This window comes from Corvus moneduloides, chromosome 2 (genome assembly GCF_009650955.1).
Source record: "Corvus moneduloides isolate bCorMon1 chromosome 2, bCorMon1.pri, whole genome shotgun sequence".
Taxonomy (NCBI): domain Eukaryota; kingdom Metazoa; phylum Chordata; class Aves; order Passeriformes; family Corvidae; genus Corvus; species Corvus moneduloides.
The window spans coordinates 87,238,936-87,266,644 of NC_045477.1; the positions used below are offsets into that span (position 1 = coordinate 87,238,936).

General features: G+C 41.3%; 1 protein-coding gene across 2 annotated transcripts in view; it reads left to right on the forward strand.

Annotated features, from left to right (window-relative positions):
* DHRSX (dehydrogenase/reductase X-linked) overlaps window positions 1-27,709 on the forward strand; it is a 163,083-nt gene that overhangs the window by 95,133 nt on the left and 40,241 nt on the right. For both annotated transcript variants that reach the window (XM_032100196.1, XM_032100197.1), the window contains 2 exons: window positions 7,970-8,071; window positions 21,731-21,938. In XM_032100196.1, coding sequence (XP_031956087.1) covers window positions 7,970-8,071; window positions 21,731-21,938 — 310 coding nt within the window. The remainder of the gene's footprint in view (window positions 1-7,969; window positions 8,072-21,730; window positions 21,939-27,709) is intronic.

The following is a 27,709-nucleotide window of genomic DNA, read 5'->3' on the forward strand; positions in this document are numbered from 1 at the left end:
GCATGAACTATTTTCAGTCTCTGACACTCATGAGGAGGAAGCATGTGAGGAAATTTTATATATATCTATTATTGTATATTTGCTATTCTAAAAAAGCTCAGCCTCCCCAGTGAACAATCTGGAGGAAATTTTACCCACAGGAAGCTGAGATAACCTTTCTCACCCTGAGAGCTGGCTGTGGATCCCACTGGTCTTGTCCTGCTGCCATCACCTCCCATGGTTACTCTTCTGACAAGTTGATGGCAGCTTATTCTTTTCAAGCTCTGGCCCCACTGAATGAACAGAAAATGTCAGATAATATACGGCAAAGCACTGCTTGCATGTTTGGAAAACCCAGAGCATGCTATGTCTTTATGAACTGTGGTCAAATGGCAACATATTTAAATTACATCCTGCCGGGTGTTGCAATCAGCAGAGTCACACATGGGCATTTGTGTTGCTTTAGATGGACTCCCTCCTTTTGGTGCTGCTGTTAGGTCCCAGTACTCTGGCAATGTACTTTGTGAAGCTGTTCAGGGATCTCTCCTGTGATGAGCTGACATTTTAGCAGTAATGGGAGCTGCTGCTACTGATGGAACTGGAACACTGTTCTTTTCCTTAAACTTTGTCCATTTTGATTAATGAGTACACAAGAGCTACCGGGATGTCTCTTGAATGTAACAAGCTAAAGGATCACTGTACTAGGCCACACACTTCTCTTGTGTAAGCTGAAAGTAGCTGAGGCAGACTGTTCAGTTTCTGAAAAGCAATTCCTTTTTTTTATTTTACTCTTCCAGCTCAGAGAAAGAAAACAGCTCCCAGCTGAAGACATTCTTCCTCGTTTCTCTTAGTACAATGGGTCTAGCTATATGGTTAAGAAATGGTGCCACTTTGAGCAGAAAAAGTTCAAACTTTCATGACAGAAAAAAAAAAGCATGAATTTCTAATATTTGCCTAATGTGATTTCTCTTTATGTTATAACACTGATGCAGAGCTCTTGTTTCCCTGAACTGGCTGGAGGATGAAACACAGAGGCTGTTTACAAAGGCTGACATTAGGCACAGGAAGTTCATCTCTTTATACTGCCTTTAAAGTTAGAGGTGCTAAAACGGATGACTCAGAGAAGAAGCAGCTGAATTTAGGTGCTCTTGCCTGCCTGCTGAAAGGCTGTAGACAAACTAGGCTGCCTTAAATTGTGAGTGTATCTTTTAATATAAAAATACTCAAATGGTATATCTTTAAATATGCTCACTATTTTGATCTGTGCCACTGCAGTCACACACTTTGGCAGATGGGTGCCTTCCATTTGTCTTCTTCTTCAGTGATATATCACAAGCATTAGCTTGAACAGTAAATCTCTGCTAGAGTTACCCATGCTTTATTATTTTTGTTAATAGTCTGTGAAAGATCAGTGGTCTGAAAAAGGGCCATAAAATTATTCAGGCTAATAAAAGACAGAGAATAATACAGGGGAGAACTTATAAAATGTCCAGCAGGTCACAGGCACGGTCCAAGGTCACATGTTTATAATAATTTGAAGGATTAGGAACCAAAATTCTGCAAATTGTCACCATAGCCACAACTAGAATTAAGGGTCAACCAGTGTCATGGGTACAATTGCACATACTAGGATAATCTGTGCGTTAATCAATTTAATATTTATCCCTGTGAACCTTGGCTGCTAATGCAGAATGTAGGAGATTGTAGAGTGCTCGTGGTGTAGAGGCCAGAGAGGTCATCAAGTGCATGAAGGCAGGAGCACAGCGTAAATAGGAGACGCTGTGCTTGCTGCATTTGTGTTGGCTCTCATTGTGCTCAATATGCAGTTGGTTGGTACACACCTTATTTACCTGAAGGATTTTGTTTGCTTTTGTTTACCGAGAAGTCCTTTTAAAGTAAGCATTTTATGGTCCTGAATAGCACACAGTGTTCTGTCATCATGCATGTCTGAGCACAACTTTCACAACAGCTTTTGTGGGAGTTCCAGACAATGTAGAAAAATTCTGTTAGCAGGAGTTATGTTTTGCAGATGGGGACCTGTGTGCTGCTGCACATACCCAGCTGGCAGAATGATAAACCACAAGTTTGTGTTAGCAGTGTCGAACTGCTTTTGCATTTTCCGCTCACAGCAAGGACAGAGTGATGAAAAAAGGCAAGTAGACTCCAGTCAGTACTGCTTTATGTCTTCTTCTCCTCCCAGATCATGCTGTTTCTTTCTTGAGGTTTGCTCCCCTTCATTTTCACCTGCCACCTTGCTAACAGAGCTTCCTGAGCTCTGCAGTGCAGTATCTAGCAGATGGCAGGTTTTTAACTCGTCAAGGGTCCTTTCTGATAAACATCTCCATGGCACTGTCCAGATTCTCAGAATCATGCTCAGTTGTTTATGAGCAGGACAGCATTTCTTCTTGCTGTTGGGTAGTGTAGTCTTCTTGCTGGTTTCCATATCTCCACAGGGAGATATGGAAACCAGAATGTAATGTACCTGTGAGATACTTTTTTGAACATGAATACCTGAGTACTGAACACCATTTTTTATTATCTTGTCTAGGAAGCATTCCTTGTTCCTTGCTGAAGAAGTAACTCTTCCTCTGCTATCTTCAGACACTGGTTAGATGGGTGGCAAGTAGGAACAGGCAAAGCAATCCTTTCTGTAGTCCTCAGCTCCCTGCAGTTCTGGGCAGACTTGAAGCTTTCCTTAGAATGGATGCCCTGCATGCGGTTTTAACACAAAGGCGTTGAAAGCATGATGGAAAACTGCCGTGGCATAAATACTAAAACCAAGTTGACTTTGACTTATGATTTCTGCTGAAGTAGAGCTGTAGCTGTCCGTAATAATTTCAACATGATGAGTTAGAGCTGAATGCATGAAAAGTGGTAGTTGGTAGGTGGCCTTATCTCATCTTAATCTGATCTAAACCAAGCCTAAGTGGTATAGTCTTTGAGGAAACCAAAACATTGCATTTTACTGTGTTCAGATGATCAGTAAACATCTCGGAAGCTACAATCCCTGATCGTTCACTGCAATATCTGTCCATTCTTTTTGCTTCTGAATTTTCCTTTCATACAAGACTGAAATTCCAATTTCATGCTTTTTATGCACTGTGATACAGACACAGAGGAAATGTGCAGTCACAGTCAACTGTGCTGGTGTGGAAAGCAAAGGAGGGGAGCTCTGGATGCGAAGAAAGGTGTGCCAATAGTGTGAAGAAGCCAGCGGACAGAAATGTGGAAGTTGACTCTGAATGGGAAGCTCAGGGGAGTGTGAGCACTCAGGGGCTGTGTGAGGCTGTCCTAACGCTGGGCCACCTCCTGGATTTTGTGGGCTCAGGGCATCAGGAAGCTCTCCAGGAGCTACCAGGTGCCAGTCATTCAGGTCCTCTAACTTTAGTTACCATGACCAAGTGAGCAGAGGATGTAAAATGCAGGAACAAGCACTGCACAGTACATGTGCTCAGCGGTGTCACACGTGGTCAGCCATCGTGGCTTTGTGGGGTCTGCATGGGCCTTGTGAGGTGCAGCTAGAAAACATTGTGCTGACTTCCCTGTGGCTGAAAAGGTGCTGCACCAGGCAGATACATGTTTGAAAGAAAGCAGTTAGGGAAAACAGCAATTGCAGCACCATCATATACATATCTATTCCTGTGTGGTTAATAGCATAAGTAACTCTGGCTGTCTTTTGGGAAATTGTGCTCCTGTATTGCATTAGCTAATAACTCTCTGACAACTGAATCATCAAATTACAATAAAAGAATAGAAAAATATTTTTAAGAGTGAAAATTTTAGCCAGTGTCTGACAATTATGGATGTCCTCTCTTTCACTGGAAAAATTATTTAGATAAGAACATGGGATACATCAAGTAGAAGAAAGAAATACAGGCATGTCTTTCACTAAAAAAGTGCCTGAAAGCAAGTAGTACAGCAAAAGGAGAGATAAAATGGGGTAGAGTTAGAAATTTTAATATTTCAGTAGCATTAGCTGCAGATACTCTGTATATAGCTTATAGCTCCTACTCTCCATTTTTGAACTTAATAGCATACAGAAAATGAAAATAACTAGGTAGTTTTGAAAACTTATTAGATTATTAAACTCTAAAGCAGAAAGGCCACTGTTGTGGTAAAAGATAAGAATTTTGGCAAGTTTCAGTTTTCTTGCTGTTAATGCACATCTTTTTGCTCATAACTATCCTGTGTGGAAAAACATTGCCATTCATGTTTCTGTCAAGTATTTCAAGTTACATAACTAGTTCACAATCCAGTTTGGTCTTTTCCTCACATTATTAAACACTGGTCTTTATTAATTAAGGCATCTAAAAAATTGTCCTGCTTAGTATATTTGTGCATGCTTCAAAATATTCTAGAAACTTACCATTTTTCTTAGCTTCTAAATTTGTAGTTCCTCAGTACATAAGGATAAAAAAATCACCATGGGACAAAGAAGAAACTCAGGTTCTGCTCAAGGCCCTGCCTCTGTGTCAGCACACGACTTGGAGCCACATTTTGGCACAGTTGCTTGAGGGGAACGGCACCACGGTCAGCATGGGGCTGTGCCAGTGAATCCACCTCCCTGGCAGAGTTGCCACGCATAAACGAGTACCAACAAGGACTCTGGCCATTAGTGTTTCTGCCCCGTGAGCAGAAAGAAAAGTTTGGGGGTTGATTTATTTGTTTGTTCTCCTTTCCAAAGCGTGTTCTGATCTTTTGATGGCAAGTGCTTTACAAACACTGAATATGATGACATGCTTCCCAAGTAAGCAAGTAAATAAGTTTAGTAATGATAGCCTTGGCCTAGTGTGCCATTAGTCTGGGCACTCTACAGTCATAATGGAGGACAGCATTTGTTGTGCAGAACTGCAAAATTAAGGGAGGGGAGATCAGACAGCTGCAGCAAAAAGTTAATTATCAGGCAGGATGAGACTGCATTGGTCAGGCTAAAAAGCACCTTACTGGCTCACAGGTTATCTAACCACCACTCTTGTTGGCAATGCAAGGTCAGATAAGGGAAGAGATTAAAATTTAGCTTAGTGAATGTCCTCAAGGGTCTGCTTTTCTTGCATATGTAGTGGCAATCGAGTCAGTAATGTCAGATTCCATATAGGTGAAGAAGCGATTGGAGCCTGCACTATGCCAAAAAATACCCCAGTTAATGAAGGTCTAATGCCTTCTGTACCAAGGTGAGTATTTCTGTATTGAAAGTATTGTATTGTATTGTATTGAACTCCTCCATTGGCAGTGTGACTGCCTCCTAAGAAGCTGATCATGCTTTCCCTAATCTCTTTCCTTGATGCTGCCTGAAGAAGTAGAGCAAGAGCTGAGTCAGCATAAAGCTTCACCTAGGCCTTCACTTCACTCATCGTTGCACTAATTATTAGTAAGTTATTATGACCAGGTTTTGGGTGTCTGAGCAATTACAGTGTCATTCACGTGGTTTTATACAGCGGCCAGGCAACAGGAGGAATGGCCTGAGCAACTCTGTTCATTGACAGGAGTTAATAACTTTTACATTTCCTCACCATCTCCAGGCGTAGGGCTTCAGTGAAATTAAACAAAATTGCTGACCTCCTAAAGGCCTGCAGAGAGCTCAAGAAATTGTCCATTTCTATTCACAGGCAGTGTTGTTGAAATGGTATTACTTTAGAGACACTTTGAAAAAATGTATTTACACTATCTTATAAATGGAATCTAAGCATTGTTGTTTGGGTTTTTTTTAATGGAAAAGGCCACTGAATAATTTATATACTTTCACTAAGACAAATTCAGGAGACTATTACTGTCTAGGTTTCAAATATATAAGGATTATTAAAGCCTCATACTAAGGCAACAAGAGAAAGAGTTCTCCTGGAAAGGAATTAAATAACAGATGTGAACGTCTTTTTTTTATTTATCTTTCTGTTGTGCCTGCAGGCCTTCCTAGTCTCTTATTGTACTGACATGCTCTAAAGGGGCATTATAGCTTGGAGCCTTGGTAGGGACGGGATGAAACAGTTTGGTGAACATCCCTGATGGACCAGGGAGGAGAGTAAGAGGAAAGGTCTCTTAATACAGCCTGGACTGGAGCCTATTTATCTAATAGTTTAATCCTCCTATCAGAAAGGCATTTTTTAGCATTTTCTGAAGAACTGTGTATCTTTAATTTCCCTTTCTTTCAAAGGCTGATTCTTTCATAAGAAGAGGTAGGGGAACCCATATGCAAGGAAAGGGGTGGCTGTTCCTTCCTGTGGAGCACAGGGCAGCAGGCCCAGGGCCAGGAGGAGGGAGGGCGGCAGGCAGGGGGGAAGACACCATGATCCTCTGAAACGGAGACTGAGCATCTGTGCAGAGGTTGCCACAGCTTGGGAAATCTAGGAGCTCATTGAAACCAAACAGGACAGTAAGGGCTCACCCTGCAAGGACACAGTGAGCAAGGGGAGTTGCTTTGTACAGCCTTTGCCTTCCTCTCTGATGGACCTAGTCACTGAAGGTTGCTCAGTGTTGTTTGACTTTCTCAATTTGAAACGCCTTTTGCTCTTCCTTGGAAAATTCACTTTATGGAAGCAAATCCGTCTCAGAGCCTTAGTGTCTTGGTAGGGTGGAGCTGACAACAGCTAGCTGACTTGGGTTCCCACAGTGACAAGTAGGAAACCAGAAGAGATAAATATCTGTGGTAGAGGCTCATATTTTCTTCCTTAAAACATGGCTAATGCTGAAACAAACCAAAAGCCTGGCATGCAATATATACTTTTTCAAATGGTAAAACAGTTGGGCAAGGTCATTATTTTCTTTCTTTTTGCCCTTTGCAGAGCTTCTGAAGAATTTGGATTGTTTGTGTGTGTATAGCTACTGCCGTTGGCAGGGGGCACTGCTTGTTTTCACTTTATAACTCTGGTCATGGCTTCTTGCAAAGCAAGGCAACCGATGAGGCAGTGCTGTGAGAGCCAGGGGTTGAAAGCTGAACAACTGCAGCGGGGGAATTTTCAGACCTGATGGGTTTAACATTACTGGCGGATTTAAGTAATATTTTTTATTTTAACTAATTAATTCTGTAGTGTTCTAGTGAAGGTCGATGGCTGACTAATGCTTTGGACAAAAGGATGCTTGTTAGATATGTGTTTTCTTGGAAATAAAGACTGGTTCAAATATGTTTTGAGACACTGACACCCTGCCACTTGAGCAATATTGTTGGTGCAGTCAGATTGCCAACCCTCCACCCCTGCCACCCTGCCCTTTGACCAACACCAGCAGTGTAGGCAGGATGCCGCCCACAATATCTGTGTGAGGTATGTGTCTCTCAAATCACACTGGCATTGCCAAAGCCAAGGGTCAGCATGACTCTTACCCACATTTAAATGGCATTTTTGTGGCTAGTTGTTGCTCCCAGGTGACCTGGACACCAAATGTCCCTGGATACCCATGGGAGCCACAGCATTACTTGTGCTGCTGATCAGTGATCAGTGGAGTTGCTGCATGGGTGTGCTGCTGCTCATCTCTCCTACTGGCAATAAAGCTCTCTTTTATAAACTATTCCAACAGCAGATACTCAGCAAATAATCTGGGAAAAAACAAAGGTCAGCATATTTGTGTCAGAAACACAAATATGTGTTTGCAGTGTCTGATGTGCCTTCTCCTCTACCCATTTGATTTCCAGCTGCCATGTCCTGATCATCTCAGTGCTGAAGCACTGTAGCCCCTCGTCCTAAATGGTAGCGGTAGTAAGAACAGTAGAGCTGGTGAATATTTGCTTCATTTGATGCCCTTCCTCAACTCCTGGCAGCAACTTTCCCCATATTTGCTCTGTGAAGAATCAATAGTTTAAAAATAGAAATGAAGGGAGGAAGGAGAAAAAAAGAACCTTCTGAGACCAGCTTCACCCATGATTTTGAAAAGCCTAGTTTCTTTTTATAAACCTTTGCTTTACTGGTGACATTATCACAGGAGTCCTTGTTGATGTCTGTGTGTTTTTATGTCATTGTAACTGACTTAACTCTGTTTGTTTTCATCTCCTCTTCTCTCCCAGTGGAGTTTTTATACTGTGATTTGGCTTCCATGAAGTCTATACGGCAATTTGTGCAGCAGTTTAGAGCAAAGAATTGTCCACTCCATGTCCTGGTGAATAATGGTGAGTTCTGTTTTTTTTCTTCACATATCTGCAGGGGAAGATGTGACAAATGGAGCTCTCGTCTATCACTTCACATTTCAAATAGATTATCTGAACCATACAGCAGGTTACCATAGGTCTGCATTAACTGGGATGTCTTTCTAGAGTTAAATTGCCTTTTTTTGAGAGATTGTCAGGAGAGCAGTCTGAACACTTCAATGCACACCTGCTCATGATGTTATTGCAAGTCTGGTTCCTTTGCTGTGATTTTTTAGCTCTCCAGCACCAAAAATAATGCGATTATACAATTGGATAATCTCTAAGAAAAATAAGAAAGGAAAGAGAAGCTGTACTCCATACTAGTAGAAAACCTGTCTTTTCACCTTTATTTACTTTCTCTCCCCTTATAATTTTCCCTGTATAAACACTTGTTTACTGTGGTTGACTGATGAGCTGGGCTGGGGGTTTAAACCACCTGAAATACAATCTGGCAAATCATTCAGCAACCTCAGAGAAGTCACTGCATAGATTCACGTGCTACTGGAAAGTTGTTCAAAAAACTGCATTCTCAGTGGTCAGAGCACAAGTTAAAAGGACAATATTTATCTTGCATTAGTACAATTATCAAATGAATCTCATTATTCTTAGGGATTTTAGCTTTTGTTATTCACATACTTGCTATCTAATTTTGTATTGTAGACACAGTGTTTTTGGAAGCCAGGTGTACAATAATTTTCCTCCAGAAACCACTCATGCTCTGTTTGCACTGTCCTAAAGGGGAATTTTCACCTGTCTATTTAACTAAGGGAAAAACCCACCAGCAACAATTTAGGCTTCTTGTACAAGTTTGCTGCTGTTATATGCTGCTGTTCTTGTTTCCCCAACTATTTACATATGTTTTTATTAAGACATCCCAGAGAACATCTTCTGTTTTCCTGTGCACACTTCAATCCTAGTGAGAGCAAACATGCTATAAATAAATGGGTTTGTTATATTCATTGATGCCTTAAAGAGCTCTCAGCAACACAGGTAAATACTGCAATAAAAATTCAAGGGTTTTTTATTTGCTGATTGATATGAAACATTTGTGAAATGTTCAATTAAGTGTTCATTTTTCTTTGATTAGTCAAAAAGTCCTACTATTATTATTTTAATTGTGCGATAATTAGAGGTAGTGGATATTTAAGCCTAGTTACAAAGTCTTTCCAGATTTACTTTTAAACATGCAGAGTAAAAACTGCTACACATATGGGAATGGCACTATTTGAAAAAACAACATTTTGTGGAAAAAAGGATTTTTAATTCTATGAACCCATCAGGCATCCCCTGCCCTGCACTAGTTTTCAGCATGAGCAGAGCCAGCATTGTCAGCAGGGGCTTGGAGGCCAATTGGGGGGAAAATGATGAGGCTGAAGCAACTGGGAAGCCCTCTGGAATAAAAGATATTTTTTCTGCCCTAGCCTTTGCGGAATTGGAATGGATGAAAATTAAATATGTCTACTTATCCAAGAAACAAAGTTGTATGAAATAGGTCTCCTAATGTTCCTAATAAGTTACGAGACAAAAGAGTGTAAGCCCAAAACTTATTTTAAGAAAGGAGCTTGAGACTAAAATTTGCCTGATTCAGTCTATTTATTTGTGACTTGCAAGAAAGGCATGTGATTTCACTTATGCTTTTTTATCAAATACAGTTGGCAAGAGAAATCTGTTGTTTCAGAAAATCCTTTTAGAATCTACAATTAAATGAATGGTCCAAATCTGTTTTTTGCCTTATCTTTAACAGAATCACATCCAAAGCATAGGTGAAGAATCCCATAAAACTAGGTTAGTTTCTGGCCATTGTCTGGCAATGACTCCACTTTTGAATGCTCTTTCTTGCACCTTTTATTTTTATAGTCCTTTTTATTTGCTTTGGTAAATAATCTGTAGCATTTAGTTTTGTTACTAGTTTCATAATGAAAGCCCAAATGTTTCCTTGCTACATAAGAGGAAAATGAACATACCTTATAGAGGAGAAATGGCCTGATGCAAAAACCAACAGTGTTGAGCACAATCAAGACAAGTGCTGACCTTTGGGCTATCTGGTTGGCTTCTCCTTTTCCCTTTCCCTTCCTCCTTCCTCCTTTCTTCTCATTTTTTTTACTGTAACTCAGTGCACCAAGGAGGATGATTCAGTCCATCACGGATGGCAGAGCTGGAAGCACTACTCTCTCCAAAGCCTCATCACAGTTGCCAGTTCTACTGCCTTTCCCACAGGATTTCCGGGACACAAGCTTGGATGTCTGGAAAAGGAAAATGCTTGCAATATTGAAATGTCAGATGGGAACTGGTTGTTGGGCACATTGTCAGTGAGAGTGTCTTTGGTCAGAAAACTCTGTTGTCAGGAGAAAGGCATTTTTCATGACTTTTTGATACCTTGCAGGACATCACCTAATGGCATTGATTTTCTTGTGTCTCAGTGTATGCCTTTAGAATAGTAGGTTTCTTAGTGTCACCTGGTACTTTTTTATTTCTTACAGTTCCCAAAGCTCTAGCATTCTTGATATGAAACATTATTTTTATTTTTTAGCATGTGAATAAGAGCTTGTGGGCCAGACAGCTACACATACAGTGCATTTGTAGCCAATCATATGCTTTTAAGAGTCTGACAAAAATCTATGGGGTGATGGAGAGTCTCCATTAGGTTTTGAAAATGAAACTTTGGTGTGTCCCGTGACTTCTGAATCAGACTATCAGCAAGCTAGTAAAAATTTTTCTCTCTGTCTTAATAGGACCAAGCATTTTATTATCAGGACTGTACTCTTCTCTTACATTTAGTGTAAAAGTGCAAGAACTGTTACACTGAAATTTTTGCACTACATATTAGTATTATTTAATTGCTTTAAATTTAAATCTTTTAAATTGATTGATATAATCATGGTACATGTTACTGAACTTTCCACATATTATCTCCATGACTACATATCCTGTATGTATATGAAGGTGTATGATATTTGTTGAAGGCTTGTGCAAACCTGTAAAAAAGCCAAACATTTGAAGATGAATTGATGAAAGTTCCAACATTTTACAATAATGCAATTTATGAAATTAACATTGAAATGTTATTAAAGACAGGGTTTTGTGTGAATTACTGTACTAAATAAATAATCAATACTACATGTCTGATCTAAGATTGCTATGAAATTCAGCAGTTTTTCAGGTCACTGGTGATTTTTTTTTTTTAATTGTCTCTCCATCACTTTCTCTCTGTCCCTCGCCTAACTCAAGGATTTAGTTGGAAATTAAATTACTACTAAAATCCTGAGTTTCAAAGTACTCTCCTAGAGCTAAACATCCAGATCCCACAATAATCTAGTGCAGGTTTAGGTATCCAACTAAATGGAGATTAGTGCACTAGTCACCTCCTCTTTTTGTTATAGTTTATTTTAGCATGTATATTTCACTTTCTAATTTCTAATTTAAAAGGAAAAATTTGGTTGAATGCACGCATTACTTCAGCTGACAAATAAGAGCCTGTTTTTCCATTACTATGCTTTCTGCATCAGTAATGTGCAAGCTCAGCTCTTTATTTTTAAAATAAACAAAACATATTAAAAATGCAAATAGAGTATTATATAAACTTTTTTAAAATATAATGTGCTAGTGCTAAAAAGAGAAAAATGCTATGACACAGAAAACAAACTCATTTTCTGTAGAAAACAAGAAGTAAGCTAAATGGTTGAACTGTGTGCCACAGAAAGAGGGATGCAGCACAAGCAGTGCAGAAAGCTTAATCTGACAGAAGGTCAGGAGAATGTGTCTTGTAGTCTGCTAATTAGCAATTGGGTGCTAATTTTTAGTTTTGTTTTGGAAAGAACTTTGTGTCTTTGTACAGATGAAAAGCATTTAGCAAATTACAGCATGTACACTAGTGTTAATTATTTAATACATTCCTAAAAATGGCATTGCTGTTAAAACACATTAGAGAGTCTGCTGTCTTCTTGTGGTTGAAAAAGGGACAGATACAAAAACACTTTGTAAAATTCCATGACCAGTAGTCACTGTTTCATGCCAGAGATGTTTTTTCTAACCTTGAAGGCAGTCATTTTCTCTGTGTGCTAGAACTGTTGCTCAGCACCTTGTAGTTACTGTTCTTGCTTGTATGTTGTTTACAGTACTCAATGATCTCAAATCCAAGAGACCCAACACCAAAATCACAAGATATTTAGTGATAGCAGAATACCTCTGGAAGCCAAACATGCACTGTCTAACTCATTAACAATCAAATACCAACTTAGAGATTTCAGGCTATTATTAGCCTGTTGCAGACAGATTACAGTTAATATATTTCAGGTTGAAGCCTATCTAAGCCAATTTAAAATCAATATTTCTGAACTGCTAGCTAATTCAGATGATCATATTTCGTACTTCGTGGATTATCTGAGAAATTATCAGTCTCCTGATAGAATTAATAAATCTGTATGATCTTACCTCTTCAGTTCCTAGAGCACATTAAAAGCTGTATCACTAGCTGAGTGTATGAAATATATATATTTCCTTGTGTTACCTACACACAACCCAGCCACATGCAGGTGAGCCATAATCCTTTGCCAGGAATCCCTTGAAGAGTCCCATGGATGCTGTCATGGTTGATCATATATTAAATTACTCTTGCTTCTGAGTACTTGCAGGATCAGATCTTCAGAAGAAGTGTGAAATTTGGGGGCCGGGAACAAGGGCATGTATCAAATGCAAACAATTTTATAGATGCTTACTTACTCACAGGTCATATTTATAAGTTGAATTTACTAATAGTTAAATTGTTTGAAATTATCAGAGTTGGACCTATGAAAAGATCCTGTCCCACTGGGTGAGGTAAGAGCCAGCTCCCTTGTCTGTAGCAGCTGCAGGCTACGCTGGCTGTTCTGATGAAAGGGAAAGAAACCTCAGAGGTGTGGAAATTCACTGGAGAAGGCCTTGAGGGAAAGTTAGTGGGGAGGATTGCTGTTGACTCCAGTGAAACTTGGGTTTCATCGACATTCCAGCCGCACGGGAAAGCTGTGGTGAACCCAGGATATGATATCTCATTAAAGTTCTTCCAGTGTCTTGCTTGCAACATCACGTTTCATCTTTATCCTTCTTCAAAGACAAATTAGAGCAATACCCGAGCAAATCTGTGATGGAAAAGGTATAGAGGGATAGGGACAAAGAGAGAAGAGGATGAGCAGAAGAGCAAATAGCCTTTACCTATGTATGTAATGGATGATAAGTACCAGATATGATGGAAGAGCTGGGCCTTTGAGACATGGTTTGAGCTGGAAAAGGTAGTTTGAGGTGGTGGTGAGATTGGCTTACAATGGATCTTCCATGTGTGATGGGAAAAACTAGAAGGCTCATAAAGACTTTAATATGCAGTATTAACATAAGAAGAAACTCTCAGAGCCATATTGTTTTATCAAGTTCAGTGCATGACAGGTGCCATCTTCTCAGATTTTTCAGAAGAGTTCATCTTTTAAGAGAGCTGACTGTGGGGAGGCTGGCTGATCACACATTGCTCTTCACAAGGTATTAGGTGCCTTGGGTATTGCAAGTAACTTGTCTGGGCACATGTGTCAGAGCACCGTGACACTGCTGACAGTATCCAGCCTGGCTCCTTCAGAGCAACTGAGGGTTGTGCAATGCCAGCATTTATCTGGGGTACGGATTTTAGCAGCAGTTGTCAGCTAGAGATTTTATTATACTTGGATAGCACTGTTGTCTGCCCGAATTATATGTATCTTATGTGAAGATGTCAGATTTTCTAGAAAAGGTTTATTTTTTATTGGAAGAACTAGTAAGGTAGAGGGGTAACCTTAGACTACTTCTGGCTTTCAAAGAGTAAGGATTTCATTCATGAAAATCCTGATTTTTGTCTGATGTTATCTTTGTCTTTCTGATTATTTCCAAAGCTTTTTCTCTGTCTGTGATATCAAACAGTTTGTGAAAGGGGAAATATCTCAGGCTCCACATGCTGCAGCTTCTTGACCCATTTGCTTTTATGTCTTGAATGTGGACATTTTATCAGAGGAAGACAGTTACAAAATTCGGCTTTTTGGTGGATTAGGAAACACAGCTGGTTCTACTTAAGTGTGTGGAACATTTGCCATTGGCTTTTCTGAAAGGCAGAAGTGAACCATGTTTTAGTTTTACTTAATCCTTTCATAGCTTTTAGGTAAAAATATTTTTTATACAAATTGCAAACCGAAATATTTTACTTCTAAGAGAATATCCTATTGAATTAGAATGCTGTGACTGACTTTCCTATTTTCTGATTGTGAGTGGGATAACTCACCATTGTGCCAACTCAAATAACCAAACAGTTACTGAGTATATTTTTAGGAAACAAAGGGGGTTTTTGAACCAGATCTAATTAGGAATGCTCTCATTTATTTTAGTGTAAAATCAAAACCTTGGTTGTGGAATGTATGCTCTTTTTTTAAGTGACACATTTTCCAAGGAACTAGCTTGTGCTGCGTTCACGTGTAGCAGCGTGACATTGATTCAGAAAGTGACTCTGTTCTTAAGGAGGTATTACAGCTGGTTCAGTTATGTTCTGAACCTACCAAGATTTGGTTGTTGTTCTCATAGTCCTTGAATGTGGATTGTTTGCATTTTTTCCTTTTTTTTTTTTAACCTACTGAGAAACTAAGAACTTGCCTTTGCTGGAAAGACACATTGCTATATCTTCTTTGGCACAGCTAATACAGTGCACTTCTCCCTTGTGAACAGTATAGGTGGGTCTGGGAGCAGTAGCAGTAGACATTACTCAGTTTTCAGTTCCTTACTACTTAGCCAAACTTTTAGTGTTTGGGCTAAGAGTTTCCATGCCAAGTATTTGCCTTGGGCTAACTTTTTTTAAAATTTTATTTTGTAATGTCAGATAAAAGAGTTTATCTGTTTCCAGCAACAATTAGACTAACATCTTAGGAGTTTTTTTAATGTCAAAAATTATGGCAAGGTTTTTCCTAAGGGCTGTGGTGTTATCACACATTTTGGAATTGAATGCAGACAAGATGTTGCATTTGTGTCAGCAGCAGCTGCACCTTTTGTCACATACGGAATATTCCCATGATGAGTCAAGTCAGAAGCCTGCTAAGCCCTGCACTTTGTAAGCCATCCTTCATGTGTTCCTCACTGAAGGTTTTGCCTATACCAAGCATGTCCCAAGTTGAGGCTGAGCAGGGCTTTCTGCCGGAATCACAACCCTGAGTCGTGGTGAGAGCTGCTGCATGCAGGCGAATGCACCAGCACTGGCGCTGGGCTCCAGCATCCCATCAGCTCTTCCTGGCTGCCTCTGAGCTTGGTGGAGATGGGCACTGGCTCTCACTTCAGGCTCCTCCAGTCTCTCCACTGTCCAGACTGGTGGCCTCAGTCTTCCATGGTCTCTGTGACAAGTTTCTGTCCCATGAAAAATAGACTGTGAAGAGTTGATGGGTGGGAGGAACAGGGCAGTTAGTTGGGAACCATCAGGATGACAGACACGTCGATGGCAAAACATTTGAACTTGCTGATTAAAAGACTTTTATAAAGAATGAAACTGTGAATGTGGCATATCAGAATATTAAATATCAGAAAATTAATAAAAGAGCAAGTACTGGGGTAGAGCTGGGGTGGGTAGTGAGGACAAAGAGAGTCATTAGGTATGTCTGAACTGTAGGAGATGTCTCAGTCAGAGGCTGGAAAGGCTGAGACACCATATGATTCACAAGGATCGAGTCCTTAACCTTGAGGACTGGAGTCTCTGTTGGTCACTACCTGGTTGACTCTTTTCCTGCAGTGAGGGCGTTCTTGATTGATCCCTTACTTGCAAGTTTACTGATGTTAAACCGAGATGAGAATTATCCCCCTGGTGGAGAAGGGGTTAGAACCTCCCTTCTGCTTGATCGCCCACTTCTATGTAACTTTGTACAAAGAAACTTGTAACTTAGTCACAGATGGTTGATACTGAAGGGGGGATGGAGAACCTGGTAGGAGCCTCAGAGCCACAGATCATGGCTCCAGCAGGAAACCAGTTTCAGCAGCGAGGGGAAGGTGAGCCAGGTGTGTGACAGGCTCATGCCTGCAGGGTGCAGAGTGATGTGGGATTGAGACACAAAGGAGCTGCAATGGCTGGGTAAGAAAATTAGGGAGAAGGAATTTACCATTTGCAGGGAAGCAGAGAGGCAGATGAAGCTGATATGTGTGGGGCTGTACCTCTCCCCTCCTTCCTGAACACATGCAGTTCCTTGATAAGATCAGCATGGGATCACTGGATTGTGGAGGTAAGGGAGGAGGGGAGGCTGGGAAGCAGAACACTGTGGTTAGTTCATCATGGCCCTGCATTTTGCCCGACACAGGGAGTTGGGGAAGCTGTGATGAAAGGTAATCAGAAAAGGCCATGGGTAGTGCAGAGCATCTTGGGAGAAGGGAGCAGGAGGTGAGAGCTCATGGGAACTCGTTCAGTGCTGGAGCAGAGGCTCAGGCAGACTCTTGTGGAGAAGTTGTTCTGGGATGAGGCAGGAGAGACCTAATCCAGCACAACCCCAGGCTGGGTCCCTACCCTTTATCAAACCTGTTTTCATGGTGGGCAGTACCTTCCAGGGAAGGTCCATGCACAGGACATTGTTCCAGCACTAATGCCAGACAGACTAACAGGCGTCTTTGCATCTCCCCAAGGGTCAAATGCATTGGTGTGGTGTCTGTGTGTCATCCAAGTGTCATTGTTATGGGGTAAAAGTTCTTGCTTTGCTTCATTTTCCTCCCATTTGGCTTTGGAAAATGGCATGTACACATATAAAAAGCTCCAAAAGACATTAGGAAATGCAAGAGTCTAAGCACCCTCTGGGAAGGGGAATAAGCATTGGGAAGCTGTACTGAGTTTCATCTGTATTTTTGTGTTTTTCTTCTAAAATGCTGGGGTTTTACCTTTTCAGTTTTCATACACTGTTAATCTGGCTTCTGTGTGTGGTCCTGTCAAGACTCAGAACACTTTCCTGGGATACCAATAGGCATGTGGCATACTTGTATCACTGGACTCTGGGTTAGGGATCTGGCTTAGCAAGCAGCTATGTCACAGCTTTTCCAGCAGTGCTGTAAATTCACTGCTCTGCAGCCCAGACAAGAAAATAAGAAGCAGTACCTGTAAGAAGTAGTCATGTGGGCACAGTTGTGCCTCCACTAAGCACTTCTGGGGGCAATTCTTCCAATAAGGCATTGCATGTTCTCGTTGCTCACTGGCCAGGAGAGACCTGCAGGGCAGGGGTATTCTGGGATTGCACAGCCCAATTGAACAACGTGGAACAGGCAATCTGGTACAGGCAGCCTAGCCAGGGGAAGCTGCTGTAGGGTCCTTCTGTTCAGGAGAGAAGTGGGCCATGCTATTTTATGTGTAGATACATCCAGAGATGTTTTGTTGCATGGGTGCGCAGGAGAGAGTGGTTTTGACATTCCGTGAGGTGGGGTGAGTTGCCTTGTGTGGCTGCACTCATGGGATGGGAAATGCTGCTAAGGGCAGCAGCTAGGACACTGCAAAGCCTCTGTGGAGGAAGGGCTTTGTGCTTTTACTGGAAGTAACTATCTCTTAATTTTTCCCCTTGGGAACATTTTTTGGTACAGTATGTATCTCTTCCTTGTAAATAGCAAGAACTGGGTGAATGTGATCATAAAGGTTCACCTCCTTCTGTGAAGGTGTTATGTGTAAGTGTTTGGGGCTGACCTATTGCGTTATCTGCCCAGCCTTTGGCTGTCTGGGGATAAAAGAACTTGTGTGAGGGGGATCTGCCTCCAAACCCTCTTCTGTGAGCCTGGCTGGGAAGGCAGACATTTTGTGCTGCATGTGAAAAAGAGATTTTAAACCTTTCTTTTGTAGTGAGTTTGAGAGGACTGACTTTAAAAACCTCCAAGTAGTTCACTGTAAATAAATCCAGATGAGTGAAATACTTGTATTTTTATAGCTCTTAAAACACATTTTATAATGGAGATGAAGGATGTCTTTGCAGTGGGAGGTATGGGAGTTAGAGCAATATTTGTCATCATCTGCAGTATGAGCAGGCATAGTGCAAATTCTCCTGTATAATTCAATAAAAATGTGGTGTGTCTGGCCTGTAGTATTTACAACTATCATAAAAATTTTTGTTATGCTACATGCAGTATCAGATCCATTTTGTTTAAATTACATAAGATATTGATGGATCAGAAACCAAGATTTTCATTAGAAAATTTTACAGAAAATCATCATAAATTCCTGCTTACAAAGACAGCTCCCTTGAACTGTATTCATTCTTTGAGTGAGAAATATGATTATTGCCTAGTCATAGAATTAAAAAAGAATATAAATTTTGTTATTCATTAAAGCTGATTAAGATGTGTGATTTGAACATGTTACAATAAATGTAGAACTGCAGCACATATATCACTATAAGAGCAGTTGTTCAGCATAGTTTTGCAGCAAAATATTTTTCTTATTCTAATTTATTTCTATCTCTGCAAAACCACACATTCATTTTTTTTATTCAGTTTTTTGTGCCCGCACTATCAGTCTTTTGCCAGAATATTTCAGCAACAGCTAATCAATTACAAAGTAAAAGCTCATGTTCAGTTTACTTATTAATTCGTTTTCTAATGCCATGATGTTATCACTGATATCTTAAAACTGGATCTTCTGGAGACAATCCAACTATATCACAGGGAAAAACATATAAGAAAATTATATCAGAACTGAGGTGTTTGGCATTAACGTTTTGTGTGCTGCCACTTCAAATTTCCATACACTCTGAAAAAATTATAAGGCTGGCTACTGATAATTAAAATCAGAAAGATACCGAGCTGTTTGGATTCCATACCAGAAGAACAAGCAGAAACATTCTTAGTTTTCAATGAAGAGATAAGGCGTTTGTTAATGTTTCGGATAGTATTGGATTAATTAAAAAATTAAAAATAGAACCAGCTTTCATTTTTGAGTTAACATTTGGGGCCCTTAAGTAAAGCTGATGATGTTTCTGGACAAGAGAAAATCAATAGCATGCCAGTTTTAATATCTACTGAATGTTAGGTAGTTAACAATTTAAAAAAGAGAGCTTACTGCTACACTTACAAGGTTTTCTCTTTTGTTGAGGAAGCAGACAGGTTCAGTTGCCTGTTGGGTATTCCTTTTTATGCTCACTTTCAGTGAATTAAAATGGCTTTTCCTCAAATGAGAGAAACTGCCCTCAGACTACAGGGCAAGATTTTTGATATGAACTACCTGAAAGATGAGAGCCTTTAAAAAAAAAATAATAAGGTCTTTTAAAGGTGTTTTGGCTTAGCATTATTTGAGGAGCTCTTGAAGACAAAAAGGGAATTGTAGTAGCATCAGATGCAAGCAGAGGTGATTGTGCCTGCTCAAGGACTTGATCAGAATTTCTACTCGGGGGATACTCCTGAAGAGTGAGCAAATTAATTTTGGGGAGTGTGTATCTTTACAGTTGTTCATTGCATAAATGAAAATTTTTTCTGTCTCCTGTTTTTTGCTTCCAGGATGTGCAGTACAGATGGTGGAGACTAATTGGGGTGGAGGGCAAAGCCTCTATGTGTTCTTGAAATCCTGTGTCTCTCTGGAGGTCGAGGGTGAAGTTGCTGTGGCACAGGCATCCTCGAGGCTAATGTGAGCGATGGCAGCCTCTCTGTGTTTGCCTGCTGGTCATGATACAAAGCTGAACAGCTGTAGCAGCTGTCTAACATACTTCTCTCAGGACAAATTCCTCCATCCCTCCACTTGACTCAACCAACAGAAGTGTGTCTGTGCATGGAGGGGTCCTGTAGCGAGCCCTGCAGCAGCCCCGGCAGATGCAGAAGCAGCATTCGGGGTGCACATCAGCCTTGCTGTGCCAGGGCATTTTTATGTTGGATGCCTTTCCTGGGCTTGTATTTTACCAGTGTTGCTGCAAACAGAACTCTGGCAAACTGCTTCCTTTCACCTTTTCCGAGTGTCAGAGCTTTGGAGGGCAGGATGGCCTCAGAGATATGCAAATCATTTTCTTGTACTAGCCCTGGTGCTCAGAGATGCAGCAATGTTTCCATCTGCCCCCCTACAGCTCGTGCTGAGTTCTGTCTGTGCTAAAACTTGCACTGTAGCAGGCTGAGACTTGGTCTGGGAGCTTGGGGTTTGTTGCCATTCCCATCCTTTCCTTCTTCCCAGAAAACAAGAAAAACTTACAGCTGGGCTTGTCTCACATTTGCATCTGTCCATAACCTTCACGCCAGTTCTCAGTCCCAACCACTGTTTCAGATTAGACACAATTTACAGCAGTAAATGACGTAGGGAGATGCTAATCAGAGCTTTTGTGAAGCCTCATCATGTAATTTGTGTTGTGTTTCTTTCACTGTACCCCCAGGCAGCATAGCTCATGTTCAGTCTTAAATTCTCCATTTGCAGGTAGGCTGTGGTATACCCAAACCTTTTGTTTTCTCTGTGGTCTTCTTGAGCTTCTTCCCCTCCCACTGCTTCTCCAGTTGCTCCATTAAGCAGTAGGAAGCCACAGGTGAATCACTATGGGTGTTTGCCGTGCTAAAAAAGATCCCAAAAATATCTCTCCTTCAGCCCAAGCTGCAACAAAGCAGCAGTGTCAGGTGGCAGGAACCCCCAAAGCAGTGGTGTAGATGCATATCATGTGCAATTTAAAATGGTCATTTAATGCGCCATGATCAGGTCAGGCTGACATCAGGAAATGGGATGTTAAAGGCTTTTTAGAGGGCACATGAAGTAGCATGAGGATTAAGCTGACACTTTCTCATGCCTTGTGTTCAGAGGTGGCCCTTCTGCTGTATCATATTCATGAGTTTGAGAGAGAAGCATCCTGTAACAGGATTCTCCATGAGTTATATCCATCTACGTTTAAATGACAAAGATCATATCCACTTGTATAGTAGTTAAACTTTAATAAAATAAGAATAATTTATAGCGTTCAAGTCTATGCTATAACTGAGCAGTGTAACTATCCCTCACACAGCCTCAATACATGATATAATTTATGCATGAGCTCAGAATTCTCTGCAAGATGCTGAAATCAACATTGCATATTTGGGATGTGGATACTTATTTTAGACACTGAGTTGGAAAATTGTGGTTTGTAGAAATTTATGCAAAAATATTGCCAAAATAAGCATTGAAAACCTAATTTCAATATGCAGCTGCTTGTAAGCATGGTAATTAAGATATATTGGGTAAATTCACTACATCTTTTCTCACCCACACCAGTGAGACAGAAGTTGCAGGTTTCAGATGTAGACTCACCAAAGCTTTAAACTCCAGCCAGGACTCAGGGGAAAGCTGTCTGGGAGAGCAGGTCTGCTGCTTAGCCTGGTCTTGTCTCCACTGCTCCGAGTTTTGATGGAGGGAATGTTGTTGGGATCGCCCAGCTCCCACCTCTTGAAAACACTTCTCACAAATGAACTCATTTACCCTCACAGTCCTGCAGGGAGGGAGAGAGAGAGTCAATCAGCATCTTATCTGGATAAAGAAACCAGAGTGGGGGTTTAGACATTTTTCCTGCCAGGAATAAATGAGTGTTGACTTGACATGCCATCACCAGTCACTCATTGCTCTAAATGCTGTGTTTACCCTCTGCAGCAGGAGATCCGTGCTCCTTCTAGCTTGCTGCTCCTCTGAAATAAATCAACAGGTTTTACCTCTACTTTTTCCTCCAGCTGGGGTGATGCTGGTCCCTGAAAGGAAGACGGAGGATGGGTTTGAGGAGCACTTCGGCTTGAACTACTTGGGACACTTCCTGTTGACTAACCTCCTCTTGGATACGCTGAAGCAATCAGGAACGCACAGTCACAATGCTAGGATCATCACTGTCTCATCAGCCACCCATTATGTAGGCAAATTGCACCTAAACGACTTACAAAGCAGGTACCGATCCCTTTTTGGTATTCACTGATCTGTAGTAATCGTGTGCAGATTAAACTACAAGATAATTTTTACTGACTACTGAATGAGGTGGGGTTTTGTCGCCTTTTTCTAATTAATTTTTTTTTTTTTTTTTTTTTTTTTTTTTACAATTTATGGTGCTTCTCAAGCACTTGCTTAATAGATTCCAGATTTGATCAAAGCTTGCAGCCTTGAGTCAAAGATACAAGTAATTTATAAACTTCTGAACGGTGTCTTTTAGTCTGGGCTTTGAAAACCTCACTTTGCTTTCTGATGCCTATACTGCGGCGATGGCTGTGGTGCATGCGGCGCCTGGGCTCGCCACTGCCTAATCAGGGAGACTCTCCATAACTGGGATGTTTTGAAATGGCTTGGGTGGATGCTAACAGACATGGCCCCCGGAGGATGCGTGCACAGCGGCCCCGCTGCCGCCCCCAGAGGAGCTCGGACACAGCCGCCCGTGGCTGCTCGCTGCCCGCCGAGCGCGGGGCGCTGGCCGGGGCCGGGGCCGCTCGCCCCTCCTGCCCTGCTGCCTCGCAGCTGCGGTGCCGGCCCTCCGCTGCTGCTGCTCCTTCCTGCCCGCCGCCTCTGCCCGCCGGCCGCAGCTCCAGCGCGCTGTCCTCTGCTCCCTCTGCTCCGGCCTCCGCCTTGTTCTGCTCCGCTCCTGACATCCCAGTCTCCTCCCGCGGCCTCCCTCTCAGCCCTGCTCCGGCTTCCCCCACCCATCCCCCGGCCCTAGGCTGTGTCATCCTGCCTGTCCCCGTCCTACCCCTACGGTCCTTGCCCTCTCACACATCAGCCGGGCGATTCACTGCCAGCTCTAGACCGCGGCTCATGTCTGTGTCACCCCCTGTGCTTCCCCAAGAGCTTATTGAGATCCAGGTTGTGGCCACGCTGGGTTTTTAATCCAGTAAAATGGACTAAAATTCACGGATGACATGTGTCCTCCTGCTTTCATTTAGCAAAACTGTGGATGAATGTCTGTGAGATATTTCTAACATTAGGAAGACATCAAATGGTGCAGCAAATGTCTCTGATATCGTACAGGAGCTGTGTAGCGTGGTTTAGTTAGCGGAGGAATGGGCAGGATAACTGAGATAAATTTCCCCGTGCAGTCATGCGTGGCAATTACGTGCTTACTAACAGGCTCAAACAGAGCCTGCCTTCTCCGGGGCTCCAGAGAGCTTCTGCCTGCCTGCATGGAGCCAGTCTGAGTTCTGTGTCATTTGCATGAAACCGTCTCCATCCTTTGACAGGGACTTCAGCAGGTGATCAGAGGTACCTGGCCCAAGGTTTCATTTCTGAACAAAGACTGAAATTAGAGGGCTGGGCTGTTTCCACTGCAGACATTTTACATATGAATGCTGCATTAGGCATGTCAAGCTTCTGATTACATATTATGGCATCAGTTTTATTACAAGCCATTGTTTAAACCTCTGCAGGGTAGTCACAATTTAATCTCTTGCTTGTAAAACAACCACAGGAAATTACCCTTACTCTTCACTTGATGTGTGTATTCATTGTTTCTGATGGGCATGTGCTGTATGACACCGTGCAAGGGGGCTAAGGGGATTAGTATTTCTTTGGGCTAAAGTGTGGAATGCAAAATGAAATGTGACTGTTCTGTGTCTCTAGATAACAGTAGTTTCCTTGATTATAGCAAAGCCTTGTACTGTGCCTCTTTAATTTAGGATCATCCCTATCTTTGATTCATTGTTATTAACTCATATTTTAAAGGAACCAGAAATGTTTCAGTTAGGAAAGTTATGGTTGAGCAAGAACATGACTAGTCTGACGTAAAAAATAATAATATACAGGTGAGATTTACCTGCAGCTTTTGTGTCCTTTGCATTTCAACATTATTGATGTAAGAAGGGCCATAAAGGACGACAGACTGACTGATTTTGCCTGCTCATTCCCACACAGATGCTCTGAATCACTCAGGGGCAGCAGTGGTGCCTGCACATAGGCACAAGGGTGAAACCCAGAGCGGGCTAAATGTGGGTAAATTCAGGTCCAAACCTTTTTTTGGTTCAGGTGTAAAAAGATGCTCCTGGGTATTTTTTTTTTTTTTTTAGTCTAATTGCCAATAAGCCCCCGCTCAGACGAATAGTTTGACATCACCATAGATAGTGCTGCAAAAACCAGTGAGATCACTTGTGTGTGTGAGTGTGTCCCTACAGCATGAGCAGGGGTTTAGCAGGAGGACTGTTGGGGGATATCATACCCAGGCACTGCCTGCTCCACGGGGCCCTGGAGATGCCTTGTGATTCAGAGCAACATTCAAGAGCTTTAATGGATGTGGTAAAGACACCCATGGCAAACAGTTTCCCAGTGATGCCATGTCTCATTTTTGCTGCTTGTGTGAATGGGAAATCATTCTAAAAATTTTCTACTCCTTTTTTTTTCTTTATTTTGAGTTGCACCAGTTGGCCATAATTCATTTTATGGCTTGGATGTATGTTCCCAGATTGGCTGGTAGTCCTAACCTTGCAGGAAAGCAGCAAAACCATCTGGAGACATTATTGGAGAAAGGGAGGCTGTACTATGTGCTGGGAAAATTACCGCTGGCAGCAGGCTAAATTGTTTACCATACTCTTGTCCCATTATTCCTAGATGTTAGTTGGGCTAGTGTCCTGACTGAAGGTGAGTGACAGTACTGGAGCAGGGATTCATCCATCAAGCATGGCAGAGAAGGAAAGGCAGAATACTTGTCTTGACTTAAAGGAGACAGTACACTGAAGTTCAGTTCTCTGCTTTACCACAGACTTTTCTGTGGAATCCTTCTCCCACTCAGGAGACTCAGGGTTGATAGTCACATTTGTGGCCATTTCTCCTCATTGTTTGTACTTGCTGCAGAGAGATCTGATCTGAAACCAGACATCATCCATGTCAGTGACCACAGGGCAACAGCATAACAAATAATTGTTGGAAGGCCTGTCCCGTGAACAGTGTTAAAGGAAGATTGTGTTACTGTGCTCCATGTTTCCTCTTTGGTTTGTTTCCTGCCATCTTACCAACCCGATGTATCCCACATTGCTCTGGTGAGCTCTTTTCAGTGGGGTGGTTAATTTAATTTGTCTTTTTGCATTTTACATCATTCTCCTTCCTTTGTTGTCTCTTTCTTCACGCTTGCCTGCTTCTTCATCTGTGTCTTTGGAGCTTTTTTGTTTGAATTGCCTTTTTCCTCCCTATCTCTTTTTTTTTTTTTTTTAGGGGGGGATGTCTTATTTCTACCCACCAGTTTATTTCGTCCTCTCCATTTATCTCCCTCTTATCTTCTCCCCCTAGCCCCGCTCCTATTTGTTCCCTATGAATGCCATTTCTCCCCCTTCCTGCCCGTCCTCTTCACACACACACCAGTGGAAGAGACCTGGCATGAGTACATCAAGGCAGGATGGAGCTTGTTCCAAACTGGCAGGGCACAGCTTGTTTCATGTGTGTTATTGTAAATGCAAACGCACTCGCACAAGAGCACTGACTGTTCTCCCAGTTCTTTTGCTGAAGGATATATATGAAGAACATCAAACGTCTTTGTGGTCTTTTAGATCCAGACCATTTTCAGCAGCAATCACATGAGTCGACAAGGGGATCCCTAAGGCAAATCATTCTCCTTCATCCCTACTTTGAATACGACTGTTTTCAGGGAGGTGAAAGTTTAACACAAACACAATCTATCTTCAAGCATTTCCACAGTGGTGACTTCAGCAATTACATGCAGAGGGTGGTACACTGTGTGGTCCAGTAGCACAGCTAGCATAGGCTTCTTTCCTCTCTTGCCTGCCTTATCTAAAGTGAGAGGAGAAAACAACATGGTCATGAGAGAATATGGCTGGCTGGCTTCAGCAAAAGCTTGAAGAATAAGGTACCATCCACTTGGGTTGGGTTGGGTTGAGATAGGCTTGAGCAGTGCACTGGAGTTCATGATGCTCTTTCAAGGCTGAGGTGAAGGTGAAGGATACTCACCTTGAGTGCTCTACCTACCAAATAAGAAGGTATTTTTAGGAAAATAAAGAAAAAAAAGACCGTATTCTCTTTCCTAGGCTGTGGATCACACTTGAATATGCTCCTTTCCCAGGGGTTAGCATCTTTGTGTGTTCTGTCTAGTTTTTTCTCCATGACTAACTATTCCTTTCATCATCCTCTCTTCTTTGCATACCAAATGGGCCCTGTAATGCTGTGAATCACAGATCTATGAACTCCCCAGCCACAGTAACACAGCTCCTTTTCTGGTTCACATCTCTTGTATATTCAAGAACAGTTAGTCACACTTTCCTGCTCTCTTTCCTCTGCTCTCCAACTGCAGAAGGAGCAGATTTTTTTTTAAACTCTCAAAGCTGAATATATTATATATAATTTCTGTATTTTTCCCTGTAGCCCTAGTGCATGAATCATGTCAGAGACAATAGAAGTTAAATGAAAAGAATTGCAAAATTCCCAGCTGCCACGTGTGTGTCCTAGCTGGTATAAAATAGGATAAACAGCTCTGCCCACAACCCAGGAAGATTCTGGAGAGACCAGGCAGCTCCAGTTAATCTCCTGTCTTAGGCAGTTCATAAGGAACTGTAACAGGAAGTGTTATGTACTGATGGGAAAACCTGTCAAGCAGAGTAGCTGGAGACCTCCTGTTCTTGGATGAGGGGTGTTCTTCATCTTCTCTTCTTCCATGTGTTTGTTGGTTAAAAAAGGTTAAGTTTGGGCAGAAAGTTGGGGATTTTCTTCCATCAGCATTACTGAAATTTTGGAAAATATTTTCCATGAACAGCAACTAAAAGTTAAGGTGTTGAATTTCTTTTGGAAAATATTTATCCATTTTTGAAACCAAAACATTTTATTTCAGTGTTCTAAAAAAATACTTTTAATTTATTTGTAATTATCCCTATGAGTACACTGGCATTCAGATTTTGAAGTATGACAATATAACTGAAACTCCCAACCTTTAATTTCTAAACCATCCTTTTGAAGTATCTCCATCAGTTTCAAATTACTTTTTATTTTTTTTCCTTATTTTTTTTTAAGCTGGACATTTGTGTAAAACAGATTTTTTTTTACTAAGAATGGTTTGATGAGTCAACAACTTTTTCAAGGAAAGGCTTCTATTTTTTAAATACCCAGTTACTTTCTTCAGTTTTCGTGATTGATCTGTCACTTAAAGTTTCTTAATTCTTTCTGACTGGAAGAACTGGAAGTATAACATCATAAATTCAAGCAAAAACAAACATGAAACTGATGCAGCACTGTAGTAGTATAGTACTGTTGGGTTTTTTTCTAATTTTTATATAATAAAGGAAAATTTGTAAAAGGAAGTAGGAGAGATTTTCATTATTACCCCTTTTTTGTAAATCCATTTTAGTCAGTACAGAAGTCTTTCATAATAACATATGAAGAGCTGTGTCACTGGACTGTTTTATAAAACTGTGAAAAATACAGAAATTGTAATTGTAAAAGATTTTTCTAGATCATTAGATAGATACATATCATCATAGGTTTTATTTAACTCATGGAATACATGGTTTTGTTCAAGTTCTGTTTTTTAAGCAGCTTCTCCACGATGACTTTTATTGCATATTCTGGTTCTATTTGCAAGATAAACCATGTTGCCTTGACAGGACGAAATGTCAACTGCAGCACAGTGCTCTGTTCATTTAGACATGTCCTTCCTGCAGCGGGTTATCAAGTTTTCCTGTATATAGTCAGATGATAAGTATTCAAATGCTTACTGCACACACATAAGGATGTTTCAGTCCTTCTTT